The sequence below is a fragment of the Cyanistes caeruleus genome, chromosome 33 (assembly GCF_971803275.1).
Source record: "Cyanistes caeruleus chromosome 33, bCyaCae1.hap1.1, whole genome shotgun sequence".
In the NCBI taxonomy this organism is placed as follows: domain Eukaryota; kingdom Metazoa; phylum Chordata; class Aves; order Passeriformes; family Paridae; genus Cyanistes; species Cyanistes caeruleus.
Genome location: NC_141734.1, coordinates 845,235 through 862,699, shown reverse-complemented (window position 1 = coordinate 862,699; position 17,465 = coordinate 845,235). Strand labels below are relative to the sequence as shown.

The 17,465-nt window shown below is 49.5% G+C and overlaps 2 protein-coding genes across 4 annotated transcripts in view; both read left to right on the top strand.

The window, feature by feature from the left end:
* Positions 1-1,741: 1,741 nt before the first annotated feature.
* On the top strand, positions 1,742-9,790 carry LOC111922242 (ubiquitin-like protein NEDD8). 2 transcript variants are annotated; one of them, XM_086870856.1, is made up of 10 exons: positions 1,742-2,525; positions 3,404-3,511; positions 4,855-4,956; positions 5,693-5,788; positions 5,876-5,975; positions 6,051-6,093; positions 6,174-6,229; positions 6,945-6,992; positions 8,096-8,178; positions 9,532-9,790. In XM_086870856.1, the coding sequence occupies exons 1-10, from the start codon at positions 2,268-2,270 to the stop codon at positions 9,538-9,540; spliced, it is 903 nt and encodes a 300-aa protein (XP_086726982.1). In that variant the 5' UTR covers positions 1,742-2,267; the 3' UTR covers positions 9,541-9,790. The 2 variants fall into 2 exon arrangements, with proteins under 2 accessions (XP_086726982.1, XP_086726983.1); XM_086870857.1 differs by lacking the exons at positions 1,742-2,525; positions 3,404-3,511; positions 4,855-4,956; ... (2 more) ...; positions 6,051-6,093; positions 6,174-6,229 and adding an exon at positions 6,644-6,754.
* Positions 9,791-9,886: 96 nt separating this feature from the next.
* Positions 9,887-17,465, top strand: part of IPO4 (importin 4) — a 49,488-nt gene continuing 41,909 nt past the window's right edge. For both annotated transcript variants that reach the window (XM_086870855.1, XM_086870854.1), the window contains exons 1-5: positions 9,887-10,697; positions 10,784-10,870; positions 12,422-12,489; positions 13,190-13,231; positions 16,353-16,476. In XM_086870855.1, coding sequence (XP_086726981.1) covers positions 10,629-10,697; positions 10,784-10,870; positions 12,422-12,489; positions 13,190-13,231; positions 16,353-16,476 — 390 coding nt within the window. In that variant the 5' untranslated portion in view covers positions 9,887-10,628. The remainder of the gene's footprint in view (positions 10,698-10,783; positions 10,871-12,421; positions 12,490-13,189; positions 13,232-16,352; positions 16,477-17,465) is intronic.

The following is a 17,465-nucleotide window of genomic DNA, read 5'->3' as shown; positions in this document are numbered from 1 at the left end:
ACTGGGAGCACTGGGAAGGGAACTGGGAGCACTGGGAGGGGGACTGGGAGGGACTGGGAGCCGTACTGGGCCATACTGGGAGCACTGGGAGGGGGACTGGGCCATACTGGGAGCACTGGGAGGGGGACTGGGCCATACTGGGAGCACTGGGAGGGGGACTGGGCCATACTGGGAGCACTGGGAGGGGGACTGGGAGGAACTGGGAGCACTGGGAGCACTGGGAAGGGAACTGGGAGCACTGGGAGAGGGACTGGGAGGGACTGGGAGCCGTACTGGGACATACTGGGAGCACTGGGAAGGGAACTGGGAGCACTGGGAAGGGAACTGGGAGGGACTGGGAGGGACTGGGAGTCGTACTGGTTCATACTGGGAGCACTGGGAGGGGAACTGGTCCATACTGGGAGCTCTGGGACGGGAACTGGGAGCACTGGGAACACTGGGGGGGGTCACTGGTTCATACTGGGAGCACTGGGAGGGAAACTGGGATGGACTGGGAGGGACTGGGAGTCGTACTGGTCCATACTGGGAGCACTGGGAACACCGGGAAGGGGACTGGGAGGAACTGGGAGGGACTGGGAGCCGTACTGGTCCATACTGGGAGCACTGGGAAGGGTCACTGGTTCATACTGGGAATACTGGGAGGGGGACTGGGAGGGACTGGGAGCCGTACTGGGACATACTGGGAGCACTGGGAGGGGTCACTGGGCCATACTGGTCCATACTGGGAGCACTGGGAGGGCAACTGGGAGGGACTGGGAATCATACTGGTCCATACTGGTCCATACTGGGAGCACTGGGAGGGGAACTGGGCCATACTGGGAGCACTGGGAGGGGTCACTGGTCCATACTGGGAGGGGTCATTGGTCCATACTGGTCCATACTGGGAGCACTGGGAGGGGTCACTGGTCCATACTGGGAGCACTGGGACCGCCCCAGCCCCCTCCCCAACCCTCCCCATGACGTCACAGTTCTGGATGACGTCACTTTTCCCGCCCTCCAATAAAAGCGCAATTAAAAAAAAAAGCAACCCCGAATCGAGTGACGTCATTTAAGGGGCGGGGCCAAGGGAGTGCGCGGGGGCTGACCGGGATTGGCCGAAGCGGCGGCCAATGGGGAGCGAGCGCGGGTTCGGGCGCCGGCGCGGAGCGATGACGTCACTCCGAGCGCGACGCCGCCGCCGCCGGCGCTACCGGAGAGTCCCGGGAACCGGCGGGGCCGCGGCGGAAGTGACGTCACGGAGAGCGCGGGAAACGGCGCGGGATGGGCGGGAGTGACGTCAGGTGAGGCGGGGGGGGCTGGAAAGGACTGGGATGAACTGGGATGAACTGGGATGAACTGGGATTGAACTGGGATGAACTGGGATTGAACTGGGATGGACTGGGATGGACTGGGGTGAACTGGGATTGGACTGGGATTGAACTGGGATTGAACTGGGATTGAACTGGGATTGAACTGGGATGGACTGGGATTGAACTGGGATGGACTGGGATGGACTGGGATGGACTGGGGTGAACTGGGATTGAACTGGGATGAACTGGGATGAACTGGGATGAACTGGGATGAACTGGGATTGAACTGGGATTGAACTGGGATGGACTGGGATGAACTGGGATTGGACTGGGATTGAACTGGGATTGAACTGGGATTGAACTGGGATTGAACTGGGATGGACTGGGATTGAACTGGGATGGACTGGGATGGACTGGGATGGACTGGGGTGAACTGGGATTGGACTGGGATTGAACTGGGATTGAACTGGGATGAACTGGGATGAACTGGGATTGAACTGGGATTGAACTGGGATGAACTGGGATGAACTGGGATTGAACTGGGATTGAACTGGGATTGAACTGGGATTGAACTGGGATGAACTGGGATGGACTGGGATGAACTGGGATTGAACTGGGATGGACTGGGATTGAACTGGGATTGAACTGGGATGAACTGGGATTGAACTGGGATGAACTGGGATGGACTGGGATTGAACTGGGATTGAACTGGGATGAACTGGGATTGAACTGGGATTGAACTGGGATGAACTGGGATTGAACTGGGATTGAACTGGGATTGAACTGGGATTGAACTGGGATTGAACTGGGATGGACTGGGATTGAACTGGGATGAACTGGGATGAACTGGGATGAACTGGGATGAACTGGGATGAACTGGGATTGAACTGGGATGAACTGGGATTGAACTGGGATTGAACTGGGATGAACTGGGATTGAACTGGGATTGAACTGGGATTGAACTGGGATTGAACTGGGATGAACTGGGATGAACTGGTTTCTCTCTCTCCCTCCCCTCCCCCACCCAGCCCCTCCCCCTCTCTCCGCCTGGCCATGGCCGGGGCCTGGTGGGCGCTGAGGGGGCGTGGCCTGGACGGGCGTGGCCCGGGTGGGCGTGGCCTGGATGGGCGTGGCTGGGGGCGGCTCCTGGCGCTGCTGGAGGCCGTCGGGGGCGGGGCCCCGGCGCTGCTGCGACCCCGGCACCGCGCCCGGCTCAGCCTGGGGCTGCGGGCACAGGTAGGCCACGCCCACTCCATCCCCGGCCACGCCCACTCGCCCCAGACCACGCCCACCAGCCAAAACCACACCCACTCTGTGTTATAATGGGCTTAAACCACGCCCCTTTTCGATAAGCCACGCCTGTCCACATCTGGCCACGCCCACCCATTTAAACCCCACCCATTGTGTTATAACCCTTTAAGCCCCGCCCCTTAAAGGCTAAGCCACGCCCACTCGTGGCTAGACCACACCCACCCCATTTAAACCACGCCCATTGAGGGATTTAATGTTCTTAAACCCTGCCCCGTTAAGGCTAAGCCACGCCCACTCCATTTAAACCCCACCCATTGAGGGTACTGGAGGTTTAGGCCACGCCTACTCATGCCTAGGCCACGCCCCCTCCATTTAAACCGTGCCCATTGTGGGTTAGAAACGATTTAAGCCCCGCCCCTTTAAGACTAAGCCACGCCCCTTTGTGTCTAGGCCACACCCACCAATCGTGGGTCTGGAAGGGTTTAGGCCACGCCCATTTCCCCATAAGCCACGCCCCTTCTGTCCATGCCACGCCCACTCCAATTCCCCTCATATTTTGGTGTATGGGTGCTCAAGCCACGCCCCCTTTGTGGGAAAGCCACGCCCACCCCCAGCATCCCTAAATGGGCATTGAGAGCTGCAGGCCACGCCCACTCCTCTAAACCCCGCCCACTTTGTCCTTTTATGGGGTGTACACATCCAGGCCACACCCAGTATCATAAACCCCGCCCCCTATTTCCTTTAATGGGCATGGAGACCTCTAGGCCACGCCCACCATTGTAAAACCCGCCCCCATTTCCTTATATTGGTGAGATGAGCTGTAGGCCCCGCCCCCCCACCCTGGCCCCGCCCCTCCCCCACAGGTGGTGACGTCACTGCTGCGGGAACTCGGCCCCTCCCCCGCCGTGCTGGACGCTCTGGATTGGCTCTTCCCGGAGGGGGCGGGGCCAGCGGCGGGCCACGCCCTCGGGGTGAGACTGGGATGGACTGGGATGGAACTGGGATTGAACTGGGATTGAACTGGGATTGAACTGGGATGGACTGGGATGAACTGGGATTGAACTGGGATGAACTGGGATTGAACTGGGATGGACTGGGATGGACTGGGATGGACTGGGATTGAACTGGGATGAACTGGGATGGACTGGGATGGACTGGGATGAACTGGGATGGACTGGGATGGACTGGGATGGACTGGGATTGAACTGGGATGAACTGGGATGGACTGGGATTGAACTGGGATGGACTGGGATGAACTGGGATGGACTGGGATGAACTGGGATGGACTGGGATGAACTGGGATGAACTGGGATGAACTGGGATGGACTGGGATGGACTGGGATTGAACTGGGATTGAACTGGGATTGAACTGGGATGGACTGGGATTGAACTGGGATTGAACTGGGATGAACTGGGATTGAACTGGGATGGACTGGGATGGACTGGGATGGACTGGGATTGAACTGGGATGAACTGGGATGGACTGGGATGGACTGGGATGAACTGGGATGGACTGGGATGGACTGGGATGGACTGGGATTGAACTGGGATGAACTGGGATGGACTGGGATTGAACTGGGATGGACTGGGATGAACTGGGATGGACTGGGATGAACTGGGATGGACTGGGATGGACTGGGATTGAACTGGGATTGAACTGGGATTGAACTGGGATTGAACTGGGATGAACTGGGATTGAACTGGGATTGAACTGGGATGGACTGGGATTGGACTGGGATTGAACTGGGATGGACTGGGATGAACTGGGATGAACTGGGATGGACTGGGATTGAACTGGGATGAACTGGGATGGACTGGGATTGAACTGGGATGAACTGGGATGGACTGGGATGGACTGGGATTGAACTGGGATGAACTGGGATTGAACTGGGATGAACTGGGATTGAACTGGGATGGACTGGGATGAACTGGGATGAACTGGGATGAACTGGGATTGAACTGGGATGAACTGGGATTGAACTGGGATTGAACTGGGATGAACTGGGATGGACTGGGATTGAACTGGGATGAACTGGGATGGACTGGGATTGAACTGGGATGAACTGGGATGGACTGGGATGGACTGGGATGGACTGGGATGAACTGGGATGAACTGGGATGAACTGGGATTGAACTGGGATTGAACTGGGATGAACCGGGCCCATACTGGGAGCCCTGGACTCCCTTTAACTCCTCCCAGAAGGGGCGTGGTCAATCCCACTCTCCCCATATATGAAAGAAGGGGGCGTGGCCAAGCACACCCTTCCCATATATGGAAGAAAGGGGCGTGTCCTGATCCAGGCCCCGCCCCCAGACGCTGCAAGGGCGCCCCCTGGTGGCCGTGGCCGAGGAGAGCTTCCGGGAGCAGGTGCTGGGAATTCTGGGAAGTGGGCGGGGCCTGCAGCCCTTCCTGGAGGTGAGACCAGTACGGACCAGTACGGACCAGTATGGACCGGTAACCCCCTCCCAGTTCCACCCCAGTTCATCCCAGTTTGGTCCTGGGTCATCCCAGTATCAACCAGTTCCCTTGCAGTCCCTCCCAGTTCATCCCAGTCCCTCCCAGTCCATCCCAGTTCCCTCCCAGTCCATCCCAGTTCATCCCAGTCCCTCCCAGTATAAACCAGTTCCCTCCCAGTTCCCTCCCAGTCCCTCCCAGTTCCCTCCCAGTTCATCCCAGTCCATCCCAGTTCCCTCCCAGTCCATCCCAGTCCAATCCCAGTTCATCCCAGTATAAACCAGTTCCATCTCAGTCCCTCCCAGTTCATCCCAGTTTGGCCCCAGTTCATCCCAGTATGGACCAGTATCCTCCCAGTATCCTCCCAGTTCATCCCAGTTCAATCCCAGTCCATCCCAGTCTCTCCCAGTCCATCCCAGTCCATCCCAGTCCATCCCAGTCCATCCCAGTCCATCCCAGTTCATCCCAGTTCCCTCCCAGTCCCTCCCAGTCCATCCCAGTTCCCTCCCAGTCCATCCCAGTTCCCTCCCAGTCCATCCCAGTTCATCCCAGTTCATCCCAGTCCATCCCAGTCCATCCCAGTTCAATCCCAGTTCCTCCCAGTTCATCCCAGTTCATCCCAGTTCCCTCCCAGTCCCTCCCAGTCCCTCCCAGTCCATCCCAGTCCATCCCAGTCCATCCCAGTTTCCGTTCCCAGGAGTACGGGCCGCCTTTCCGCCATTCCCTCGGGAATCTTTTCCTGGAATTTTTGCTCCGCCTGGAGAGCGCCCTTCCCCCACCCGACCTGGCCCAGGTGAGTCCCGCCCGAGCCACGCCCCCTTTCCATCAAACCCCGCCCCTTTTCGCTGAAACCCCGCCCCTTTTTCCTTATATGGCGCAGCTCGATGCCCTCTGCCGAAGCCACGCCCCTCCGGGCTTTAAGACACGCCCCCTCCCCATCCTGCGCCGCTACTTGGCTGAGGTTGGCCACGCCCACCCGGGTAGGCGGGGCTTTAAAAAGGCGGGAAATCCGTATGCAAATTAGGCATGTGATTAATTCAAAGCCACGCCCACAGCGCCGGTGCCACGCCCGATCCCAGCTCGGAAAACCACGCCCATGTAAGTGGCCACGCCCACAAATCAACCATCTTAATTAATATGCTAATTAGGGCGCTAATTAATCGCTGGTTATAATGCAGGGTGAAGCCCCGCCTCCAGCGCCGCAGGTTCCGCCCACTCCGCTTCTCCCCTTATCGTGAGTGCGGAAGCTCCGCCCCCTCATTAGCATGGGGCAAACCATTGTAGCGGGGGGGGGGGGGAGAGAGCTCGGAGCAGCCAATGAGGGTTCGGGAGGGGATTTTGGGGGCCAATCGCAGCCAGGCTCGGCTGGGGAGGGGTGAGACGTCGGCAGTGACATCACGGAGCGTTTAAACAGCGAAATTTGGGGTTAAAAATGGAAATTTTTGGGGCTTTTCCGCGTTTTTTCCTCTCCCCCCGCGCCAAACGGGAGAACGGGCGGGAGCCGCTTTTGATTGACAGCTCCTCCAACCAATGGCGCGCGTCCAGAACCCGGAAGCGCTCTCTGAACTACAAAGCCCGCCATTTTGAGTGTGGGCAGTAGGCGGGCTCAGCGCGCTGATTGGCTGAGAAGCCGGAAGCGCCTCGTCCGCCATTTTGAATCCGGGCACCCAGGACGCAGCGGCCGCGTCCTCACTTCCGCTTCCGGTTTGGCGGCTCCTGAGGCGCCGCCGCAGCCGCCACGATGCTCATCAAAGTCAAGGTTTTATATTTTTTTCTGGGGTGAAAAACGGGGATTTCGGGCAAATCCATCACCTCCGAGCGTCGGCGGGAAGGCGCGAGGGGATTTTGGGGTGAAAAGGGCGGATTCCAGGGGGTTTTGGGCGGGTTTTTGGCGCGGGGAGCGTGAGGGGAGCGCGCGGTGCATTGTGGGATGATGGCGCCCCCCGCAGACGCTGACGGGAAAGGAGATCGAGATCGACATCGAACCCACGGACAAGGTGAGCTCCCAGTTTGGACCAGTAGAAACCAGTTTGGGGTGGTTCGGACCGGTATCAACCAGTTTGGGGTGGTTTGGGGTGGGGGGGGAACCGCCAGGGGGTGTCCCAGTATGGCCCAGTTCATCCCAGTTCCCTCCCAGTCCATCCCAGTAAGCCCCAGTCACCTCCCAGTGCTCCCAGTATGGTTCAAACTGGTCCCAGTTCATCCCAGTCCCCTCCCAGTTCTCTCCCAGTTCATCCCAGTCCCTCCCAGTTCATCCCAGTATGATCCAGTCCTCTCCCAGTCCTCTCCCAGTCCATCCCAGTTCCTCCCAGTTTATCCCAGTATGATCCAGTCCTCTCCCAGTTCATCCCAGTTCGTCCCAGTCCATCCCAGTTTATCCCAGTTTCCTCCTAGTCCATCCCAGTTCCCTCCCAGTTCATCCCAGATCCTTCCCAGTTCATCCCAGTATAAACCAGTTCCATCCCAGTTCTTCCCAGTCCCCTTGAAGTCTCTCCCAGTGCTCCCAGTGTGGCTCAAACTGGTCCCAGTTCATCCCAGTCCCTCCCAGTTCCCTCCCAGTCCCTCCCAGTTCCTTTCCAGTCCATCCCAGTTCCCTCCCAGTTTACCCCAGTTCATCCCAGTCCCTCCCAGTCCATTCCAGTATGGCTCAGATCATTCCCAGTTCATCCCAGTATCAACCAGTCCCCTCCCAGTTCCCTCCCAGTCTCTCCCAGTTTACTCTCACTCCGTCCCAGTTCCCTTCCAGTCCATCCCAGTCTCTCCCAGTCCATCCCAGTTCCCTCCCAGTTTACCCCAGTTCATCCCAGTTCCCTCCCTCCACCATCGCCCCTTTAAGCCCGTCCCCTCCATATAAATCCGCTTCAAGACCATAGACGAGTCCTCCGGGCCGCCCAGCGCGCCGCCTTTAGCCCCGCCCACTTCCGGCGGCGTTCCATCCCTCACTTCCCGTTCTCTATGACCCCAAAAATGGCGGCGCCCGCTGCCGGAGCTCCAGAAGTGCCAAAAAATGCCCCAAATCTGCCCGAAATGTCCCCAAAATGTCCCCAGATGTGCTCCAGGTGTGCCCCAGGTGTGCCCAGGTGTGTTTTTTGCGGCGCAGGTGGAGCGGATCAAGGAGCGCGTGGAGGAGAAGGAAGGGATCCCCCCCCAGCAGCAGCGGCTGATCTACAGCGGGAAGCAAATGTGGGCGGGGCTTAGGGAAGGGGGCGGGGCTTCAGTGGGGGCGTGGCCTGGGGAAAACGGTCTATGAGGGAAAGGGGGCGTGGCCTGAGAGGGGCTAGGGGAAGGGGGCGGGGCTTAAGAGGGGAGGGTTTGGGGGAATTTTGGGTTAAAAATTGAGGATTTTGGGGTAGAAATTGAGGGGTTTTGGGTAGAAATGGTGGAATTTTGGGGAAATTGGGAATTTTTGGCGAAAGATTTGGAAGTTTTGGGTAAAAATAGGGAAATTTGGGTGAAAAATGGGGAAAGTTTTGGGTAAAAAATGGAAATTTTGGGTGAAAAATTGGGGAATTTGGGGCAAAAATGGGGAATTTTGGCTTAAAAATTGAGGATTTTTGGGTAAAAATGCGAAATTTGGGTGGGAAATTGGGAATTTTGGGTGAAAAATGGGGAAATTAGGGGTAAATTTGGGAATTTTGGATAAAACTGGGGAAGTTTTGGGGTAAAAATGGGGAAGTTTGGACTAAAAATGGGGAATTTGGTGTAAAAATGGGGAAATTTGGGTTAAAATTTGGGAATTTGGGGTGAAAAAATGAGGATTTTGGGGTAAAAATGGTGAAATTTGGGTGGGAAATTGGGAATTTGGGGGGAAATTGGGAAAATTTGGGAGAAATTGGGAATTTTAGATGAAAAATCTGGGAGTTTTGGGTAAAAATGGGGAAATTTGGGGTAAAAATGGGGAAATTTGGATGAAAATGGAGGAATTTTGGGAAAAAAAACGGGGAAATTTAGGGGAAATTGGGAATTTGGGGGAAAATTTTGGGAATTTTGGGTAAAAATGGGGAAATTTGGGGTAAAAAATGGTGACATTTGGGTGGAAAATGGGGAAATTTGGTGAAAAATGGGGAAATTTGGGTGGAAAATGAAGGAATTTGGGGTAAAAAGGGAAATTTGGGGGAACTGGGATTTTTTGGTGAAAAATGGGGAAATTTGAGTGAAAAATTGGGGAAATTTTGGGGAAATTGGGGATTTTGGGTAAAAAAATTGGGAAATTTGGGTAAAAATGGGGAAATTTGAGTGAAAAATTGTGGAAATTTTGGGGAAATTGGGAATTTTGGGTGAAAAATTTTGGAATTTTGGGGTAAAAATGGGGAAATTTGGGTAAAATTTGTGTTAAAAAATGACGAAACTTGAGGGAAATTTTTGGTGTCCAAAGATGAATTTGGGCTCAAAATTTGGGGTAAAACCGGGATTTAACGAGGTGGGCGTGGCTTAATGGTGAGCCGAGTGGGTGTGGCTTGTTGGGGTCGTGGCTTGTTCACTAAGTGGGCGTGGCCAAAGTGGGCGTGGCCTCTCTGACCCCTCCCCCTCCTTCAGGAACGATGAGAAGACGGCGGCCGACTACAAAATCCAGGGGGGCTCCGTCCTCCATCTTGTCCTGGCCCTGCGGGGGGGCGTGGCCAGGCCCTGATGGGGGGGAAAAAGGGGGCGTGGCCACTCCCAGACCACGCCCACTCCCTTTTAAACCACGCCCACCCTTCATTTCCTTCCCCCCCTGAGCTCCTTTCCCGCCGGTGACTCCGTTATTATTTAATAAAGGTTCGCTGATGACGTCAGCAGCGCGTCGATGACGTCACGCGCGTCTCCGTGATGTCATTTCCTGCTTCAAAACCGCCCGGCGGGCCCCACTTATATCCGGCATTACCCTTTTAAGGCGGCGTTGCCCTTTTAAGAGCGTTGCCCCTTTAAGGGCGTTGTGGCCCCCCCCACCCCCTCAGGGCGGCGTTGCCCTTTTAAGAGCTTTAACTCAAAACCCCATTTTTAGCCCCAAAATGTTCATTTTTAGCCCCAAAAAGCGCCGATTTTGCCCCCAAAACCTCAACCTCGCCCCGAAATTCTTCTTTTTAACCCCTCAAATCCTCAAAATCCTGAGTTTTACCCCGAAAATTCCAAATTTTGAGGAGCGAAATGACCCCGAATCGCTTGGTTTTGCCCCAAAATCAACACTCCGATCCCTAAGCGACCGTTTATGCCCCAAGTCGATCCTTTCATCCCCAAAATCACCATTTTTAGCCCCAAAATCACCGCTTTCAACCCTTTTGTTCACAAAACCTCCCAAAATTTACCCAAAACCGCCATTTTTCACCCCAAACCACCCTTTGCACCCCCAAACCGACAATTTCACCCCTCAATAGCCGCTCTGAAGCGCCAAATTCCAACTTTTAACCCCAAATTCGCCTTTTTTAGCCTCCAAAACGAGCGATTTTTGCTCAAATTCCTCATTTTTAGCCCCAAAATCGTCGCTTTTAACCCCATATTTCCTCTCGCCGTCATCGCCCCTTTAAGAGCGGTCCCCACCTCCCTATCGCCGCTTTAAGACCATAGAGAAGTCCTCCGAGCCGGGTAGCGCGCCGCTTAGCCCCGCCCACTTCCGGCGGCGCTCCGCTTCACTTCCGCGTTCTCGCCGTTCCAAAATGGCGGCGTCCACGCTGGAGCGGCTCCTAACGGAGCTTTTGGAACCGGACAGCGCCGGGATTCGCCAGGTACCGGGAATTCGGGAAAGTTTGGGAATTTTTCGGTATTCCAAAGGATTTCGGTGAAGGTTTGGGGGGTTTTTTGTTGTCTCCAGGCCACGGCGAGGCTGCGGGAGGTGCTGGAGGAGCCTGAGGGGAGCGAAGGCCTCGCGGTGCTGCTGAGGGAGGCGGAGAGGCCGCAGGTGTGAGGGGATTTGGGCGGGAAATTGGGGGATTCTGAGGGGAATTTGGGAATTCTGAGGGGAATTCGGGAATTCTGAGGGGAATTCGGGAATTCTGAGGGGAATTTGGGAATTCTGAGGGAAATTTGGGGTTTGTGAGGGAATTTTAGGGTTCCTGAGGGGATTTGGGTGGGAAATTCGGGGATTCTGAGGAGAATTCGGGGGAATTCTGAGGGAATTTTAGGGATCCTGAGGGGATTTGGGCGGGAAATTGGGGGATTCTGAGGGAAATTTGGGAATTCTGAGGGGAATTTGGGAATTCCGAGGGAAATTTGGGAATTCTGCGGGAATTTTGGGGAAATTTGAGGGAAATTTGGGAATTCTGAGGGAAATTTTGGGGATTCTGAGGGGAATTTGGGAATTCTGAGGGGATTTGGGCGGGAAATCCGGGAATTCTGAGGGAAATTTGGAAATTCTGAGGGAAATTTGGGAATTCTGAGGGGAATTTGGGGATTCTGAGGGAATTTTTGGGATTCTGAGGGAATTTTGAGGGGAATTTTGGGATTTGAAGAGGGAATTTTGGAGATTCTGAGGGGATTTTTGGGATTCTGAGGGGATTTGGGCGGGAATTTTGGGAATTCTGTGGCAATTTTTGGGATTCTGAGGGGAATTTGGGGAATTCTGAGGGAGTTTTGAGTTTTCAGAGGAAATTTGGGGAGAAATTTGGGAATTCTGAGGGAATTTCTTGTTTCCGGGCGGATTTTGGGATGATTTTTGAGGGGATTTGGGGATTCCTAATTGGATTTTTGGGAATTTCGGGTCGATTTTGGGGGAATTTCGGGTGGATTTTGGGGAATTTTGGGTGGATTTTGGGACTTTCGGGTGGATTTTGGGAATTTTGGGTGGATTTTGGGAATTTTGGGTGGATTTTTGGGGAATTTCGGGTGGATTTTGGGGAATTTTGGGTGGATTTTGGGACTTTCGGGTGGATTTTGGGAATTTCGGGTGGATTTTGGGGAATTTCGTGTGGATTTTGGGGAATTTTGGGTGGATTTTGGGGAATTTTGGGTGGATTTTGGGGAATTTCAGGTGGATTTTGGGGAATTTTGGGTGGATTTTGGGAATTTCAGGTGGATTTTGGGGAATTTTGGGTGGATTTTGGGAATTTCGGGTGGATTTTGGGGAATTTTGGGTGGATTTTTGGGATTTCAGGTGGATTTTGGGGAATTTTGGGTGGATTTTGGGGAATTTTGGGTGGATTTTGGGGAATTTCAGGTGAATTTTGGGAATTTCAGGTGCAGTTTGGGGAATTTTGGGTGGATTTTGGGGAATTTCGGGTGGATTTTGGGAATTTCAGGTGGATTTTGGGGAATTTCGTGTGGATTTTGGGGAATTTCAGGTGGATTTTTGGGAATTTCGGGTGGATTTTGGGAATTTCGGGTGGATTTTGGGGAATTTTGGGTGAATTTTTGGGAATTTCGGGTGGATTTTGGGAATTTCGGGTGGATTTTGGGAATTTTGAGTGGATTTTTGGGGAATTTTGGGGTGAATTTGGGGTGTTTTGGGTCCCAGGTCCGAAATTTGGCCGCGGTTTTGCTCCGGAGGCTCCTCCGGAAACTCCCCCAGGAATTGATTGACAGGTGGGCGGGGCCTGGAGCCCCATTAAAGTCAATGGGAGGGGCGTGGTTTAGGCCCCATTGAAGTCTATGGGAGGGGGCGTGGCTTAGGCCCCATTGAAATCAATGGGAGGGGGCGTGGTTTAGGCCCCATTTGAATCAATGGGAGGGGGCGTGGCTTATGTGCCATTGAAGTCAATCGGAGGGGGCGTGGTTTAGGCCCCATTGAAATCAATGGGAGGGGGCGTGGTTTAGGCCCCATTGAAGTCTATGGAAGGGGGCGTGGCTTAGGCCCCATTAAAATCAATGGGAGGGGGCGTGGTTTAGGCCCCATTGAAATCAATGGGAGGGGGCGTGGTTTAGGCCCCATTGAAATCAATGGGAGGGGGTGTGGTTTAGGCCCCATTGGAGTGAATGGGAGGGGGCGTGGCTTAGAATTAAAGTCAATGGGAGGGGGCGTGGCTTATCCTCCATGGGAGTTAATTGGTGGTAACAAGGCTTAATTAAAAATGTTAATTAAAAAGGGGTGGAGCTAATTTGAGTGATTAATTGGGGACTGGGAGTAGCTCAAAGTGGGCGTGGCCTCAGGTTAATTAAACAGCGGGAGGGGCTTGATTAGCAGCGTTAATTAGAGAGGGGGAGGAGCTTAAAGCGCAAAAGGGGTGGGGTTTGACAATATATGGTAATGAGGGGGCGGGGCTAATCGTGGCCACGCCCCCTCCAGGCTCCCCCATCTCGTGGTCGAGGCCCTGGAGCGGGAAACGGAGTAAGTGAAAATTCCCCAAAATTTTAATTTTTCCCCCCAAAATTCCCCAAATTTGGGGGATTCGGGAGAGAAATTCGGGGGTGGGGAAAAAATGGGAATTTTTGGGGGAAAAATGTGAATTTTGGGGGAAAATCTGGGGTTTTTTGGGGGGAAATTTGGGGTTTTGGGGGGAAAAAATGGGAATTTTGGGAGGGAAAATTGGAATTTTGGGGGGAAAATTTGGGGTTTTTTGGGGGGAAATTGGGAATTTTTGGGGGAAAAATGGGAATTTTGGGGAAAAAATCGAATTTTTGGGGGGAAATTGGGAATTTTTGGGAAAATTTGGGGTTTTTTGGGGGGAAATTTGGGGTTTTGGGGGGAAAAATGGGAATTTTGGGGAAAAATGGGAATTTTGGGGGGAAAATTTGAGGTTTTTTTGGTGAAAAATGGAAATGTTGGGGGAAAAATCAAATTTTTTTGGGAAAATTTGGAATCTTTGGGAAAAAATGTGAATTTTGGGGGAAAATTTGGGTTTTTTTTTGGAAAATTTGGGTTTTTTGGGGGAAATTGGGAATTTTGGGGGGAAAAATGGGAATTTTGGGGAAGAAATCAAATTTTTGGGGGGGAAATTGGGAATTTTTGGGAAAATTTGGGTTTTTTTGGGAAAATTTGGGTTTTTTTGGGGGGAAATTGGGAATTTTGGGGGAAAAATGGGAATTTTTGGGGGAAAATTTGGAATCTTTGGGAAAAAATGTGAATTTTGGGGGAAAATTTGGGGTTTTTTGGGAAAATTTGGGGTTTTTTGGGGGGAAATTGGGGATTTTGGGGAAAAAAATGGGAATTTTGGTTCTTTGGGGGGAAAATCAAGAATTTTTGGAAAAAACTGGGAATTTTTGGGGGAAAATTTGTGGTTTTGGGGGAAAAATGGGAATTTTGGGGAAAAAATGTGAATTTTGGGGAATAATTTGGGGGTTTTTTGGGAAAATTTGGGGTTTTTTTGGGGAAATTGGGAATTTTGGGGGAAAAATTTGGGTTTTTTGGGGGGAAATTGCGAATTTTGGGAAAAAAATGTGAAATTTTGGGTAAAATGTGGGAATTTAGGGTGAAAATGGGAATTTTGTGGGGGAAAAAGAGGATTTGGGGTGAAAAATGGGCAAATTGGGGGGAAAATGGGAATTTTTCAATTAAAAAGGGGGATTTTAGCACCAAAATTGGGAATTTTGGGGTAAAAATGGGAATTTTGGGGGAAAAAGGAGATTTTTGGGGGAAAAATGGGAATTTTCTGATAAAAATGGGGATTTTTGGCCCAAAAAATGGGAATTCTGGGGCAAAAAAAGAGAATTTTTGGGGTAAAAAATGAGAATTTTCAGAAAAAAGGGGGATTTTGGTGGAAAATTGGGAATTTTTTTGGGATAAAAGTGGGATTTTGGGGCGAAAAATGGGAATTTTGGGGCAAAAATTGGGAATTTTGGGGTAAAAAATGGGGATTTTGGGGTAAAAAATGGGAATTTTGGGGTAAAAAATGAGAATTTTCAGAAAAAAGGGGGAATTTGGTGGAAAATTGGGAATTTTTTTGGGATAAAAGTGGGATTTTGGGGCGAAAAATGGGAATTTTGGGGCAAAAATTGGGAATTTTGGGGTAAAAAATGGGGATTTTGGGGTAAAAAATGGGAATTTTGGGGTAAAAAATGAGAATTTTCAGAAAAAAGGGGGAATTTGGTGGAAAATTGGGAATTTTTTTGGGATAAAAGTGGGATTTTGGGGCGAAAAATGGGAATTTTGGGGCAAAAATTGGGAATTTTGGGGTAAAAAACGAGAATATTGGGGTAAAAAATGAGAATTTTCAGAAAAAAGAGAGAATTTGGTGGAAAATTGGGAATTTTTTGGGATAAAAGTGGGATTTTGGGGGAAAAATGGGAATTTTGGGGCAAAAAATGGGAATTTTGGGGTAAAAAATGGGAATTCTGGGGTAAAAAATGGGAATTTTTGGGGTAAAAAATGAGAATTTTCAGAAAAAAAGGGGGAATTTGGTGGAAAATTGGGAATTTTTTTGGGAAAAAAGGGGATTTTGGGGGTAAAAATGAGGATTTTGGGGTAAAAAATGTGAATTTTTAGAAAAAGGGGGATTTTGGTTGAAAAATTGGGATTTTTTTGGGGAAAAAAAGGAGAATTTTGGGGGAAAAATGGGAATTTTCTGATAAAAATGGGGATTTTTGGCCCAAAAATTGGGAATTTTGGGGTAAAAAATGAGAATTTTCAGAAAAAAGGGGGAATTTGGTGGAAAATTGGGATTTTTTGGGGAAAAAAGGGGATTTTGGGGGGAAAAATGGGAATTTTTTGGGGAAAAATGGGAATTCTGGGGTTAAAAATGGGGATTTTGGGGTAAAAAATGGGAATTCTGGGGTAAAAAATGAGAATTTTGGGGCAAAAAATGTGAATTTTTAGAAAAAAGGGGATTTTGGTTGAAAAATTGGGATTTTTTTGGGGAAAAAAAGGAGAGTTTTGGGGGAAAAATGGGAATTTTCTGATAAAAATGGGGATTTTTGGCCCAAAAATTGGGAATTTTGGGGTAAAAAATGAGAATTTTCAGAAAAAAGGGGGAATTTGGTGGAAAATTGGGATTTTTTGGGGAAAAAAGGGGATTTTGGGGGGAAAAATGGGAATTTTTTGGGGGAAAATGGGAATTCTGAGGTTAAAAATGGGGATTTTGGGGTAAAAAATGGGGATTTTGGGGTAAAAAATGGGAATTTTGGGGTAAAAAATGAGAATTTTCTGAAAAAAGGGATTTTGGTGGAAAATTGGGAATTTTTTTGGGGATAAAAGTGGGATTTTGGGGCAAAAAATGGGGATTTTGGGGTAAAAAATAATAATTTTGGGGTTAAAAATGAGGATTTTGGGTTAAAAACTGGGAATTTTGAAATAACAGGGAGATTTTAGCCCAAAAATCGGGATTTTAGTGCCAAAAAAATCAATTTCAGGTGGGAAAAATTGAAATTTTGGGGGTAAAAAGCTGAAATTTTGCCTTAAAAATTCATTTTTTTGGGTAAAAAATGGGTTTTTTTTGGTTAAAAAAGGGTTTTTTTCTGCTAAAAATGGGGATTTTGGGGAATTTTGGGGAATTTGGGGGTTTTTTGGTTTCCAGCTCGTCCAGCAGAGGGTCCCTGGCTCAGCTTGGGGCGAGGCTGCTGCTCCTGGGGGGTCCCCAAATGTGGGAACCGATGGAAAAATGGATCCAGGAAGCGGCAAAAGATCCCAAAAAAACGGAGGTGAGAGCTTTAAAAAAAATGGGAATTTTGGGGAAATTAAAATAAAAAAAAAATAACAGAAATTTATTAAATATTAAAAAAAAAATCTGGTGGAAATCTGGAAAAAATCCTCCCTAAAATGGCAAAAAAATCAAAAAAAAATGAAAAAAAATTACGAAAAAATTCCAGAAAACTGCAAAAAAATTCCTAAAAAAATCACAAAAAAACACAAAAAAAATCCCCCCAAAAAATGCCCAGAAAACTCCAAAAAAATGAAAAAAACTTCCTAAAAAATTCCAAAAAATTCCTAAAAAATCAAAAAAAAACCCACTAAAATATTCCTAAAAGAAATCACAAAAAATTCCAAAAAAACTCCAAAAAAATCACAAAAAAATTCCTGAAAAATCCCTGAAAAACTCCAAAAATAATGAAAAAAAAATCCTAAAAAATTCCACAAAACCTTCAAAAAATTCCTAAAAAATCACAAAAAAACCCCAAAAAACCCCCCAAAAATGCACAAAAAACTCCAAAAAAATTCCTAAAAAAATCCTAAAAAATCCCAAAAAACTGCAAAAAATTCCTAAAAATCTCCAAAAAAACACCAAAAAATTCTTAAAAAAAATCACCAAAAAACTCCAAAAAATTCCTAAAAAATTCCAAAAAAGCTCCAAAAAATTCCTAAAAAATCCCAAGAAACCTTCAAAAAATTCCTAAAAAAAAATCACCAAAAACTCCAAAAAAATCCAGAAAAAATTCCAAAAAACTCCAAAAAAAATCATTAAAAAATCATAAAAAAACCACCAAAAAATCCCTCAAAAAATGCCCAAAAAATAAAAAAAAATTAAAAAAAATTCCTAAAAAATTCCAAAAAACTGCAAAAAAATCCTAAAAAAATCACAAAAAAACCACCAAAAAATCCCCCAAAAAATCCCTAAAAAAGTTCAAAAAAATTTTAAAAAAATTCCTAAAAAATCCCCAAAAACTCCAAAAAAATTCCTAAAAAAAATCAC

Excerpts from the sequence above, each read along its gene's own strand:
- LOC111922242 (XM_086870856.1), top strand. The coding sequence starts at position 2,268 with ATGAACTGGGATGAACTGGTTTCTCTCTCTCCCTCCCCTCCCCCACCC. Across the intron at positions 2,526-3,403 it reads GCCTGGGGCTGCGGGCACAG|GTGGTGACGTCACTGCTGCG; the intron begins GTAGGCCACGCC and ends CCTCCCCCACAG. Across the intron at positions 3,512-4,854 it reads CGGCGGGCCACGCCCTCGGG|ACGCTGCAAGGGCGCCCCCT; the intron begins GTGAGACTGGGA and ends CCCCGCCCCCAG.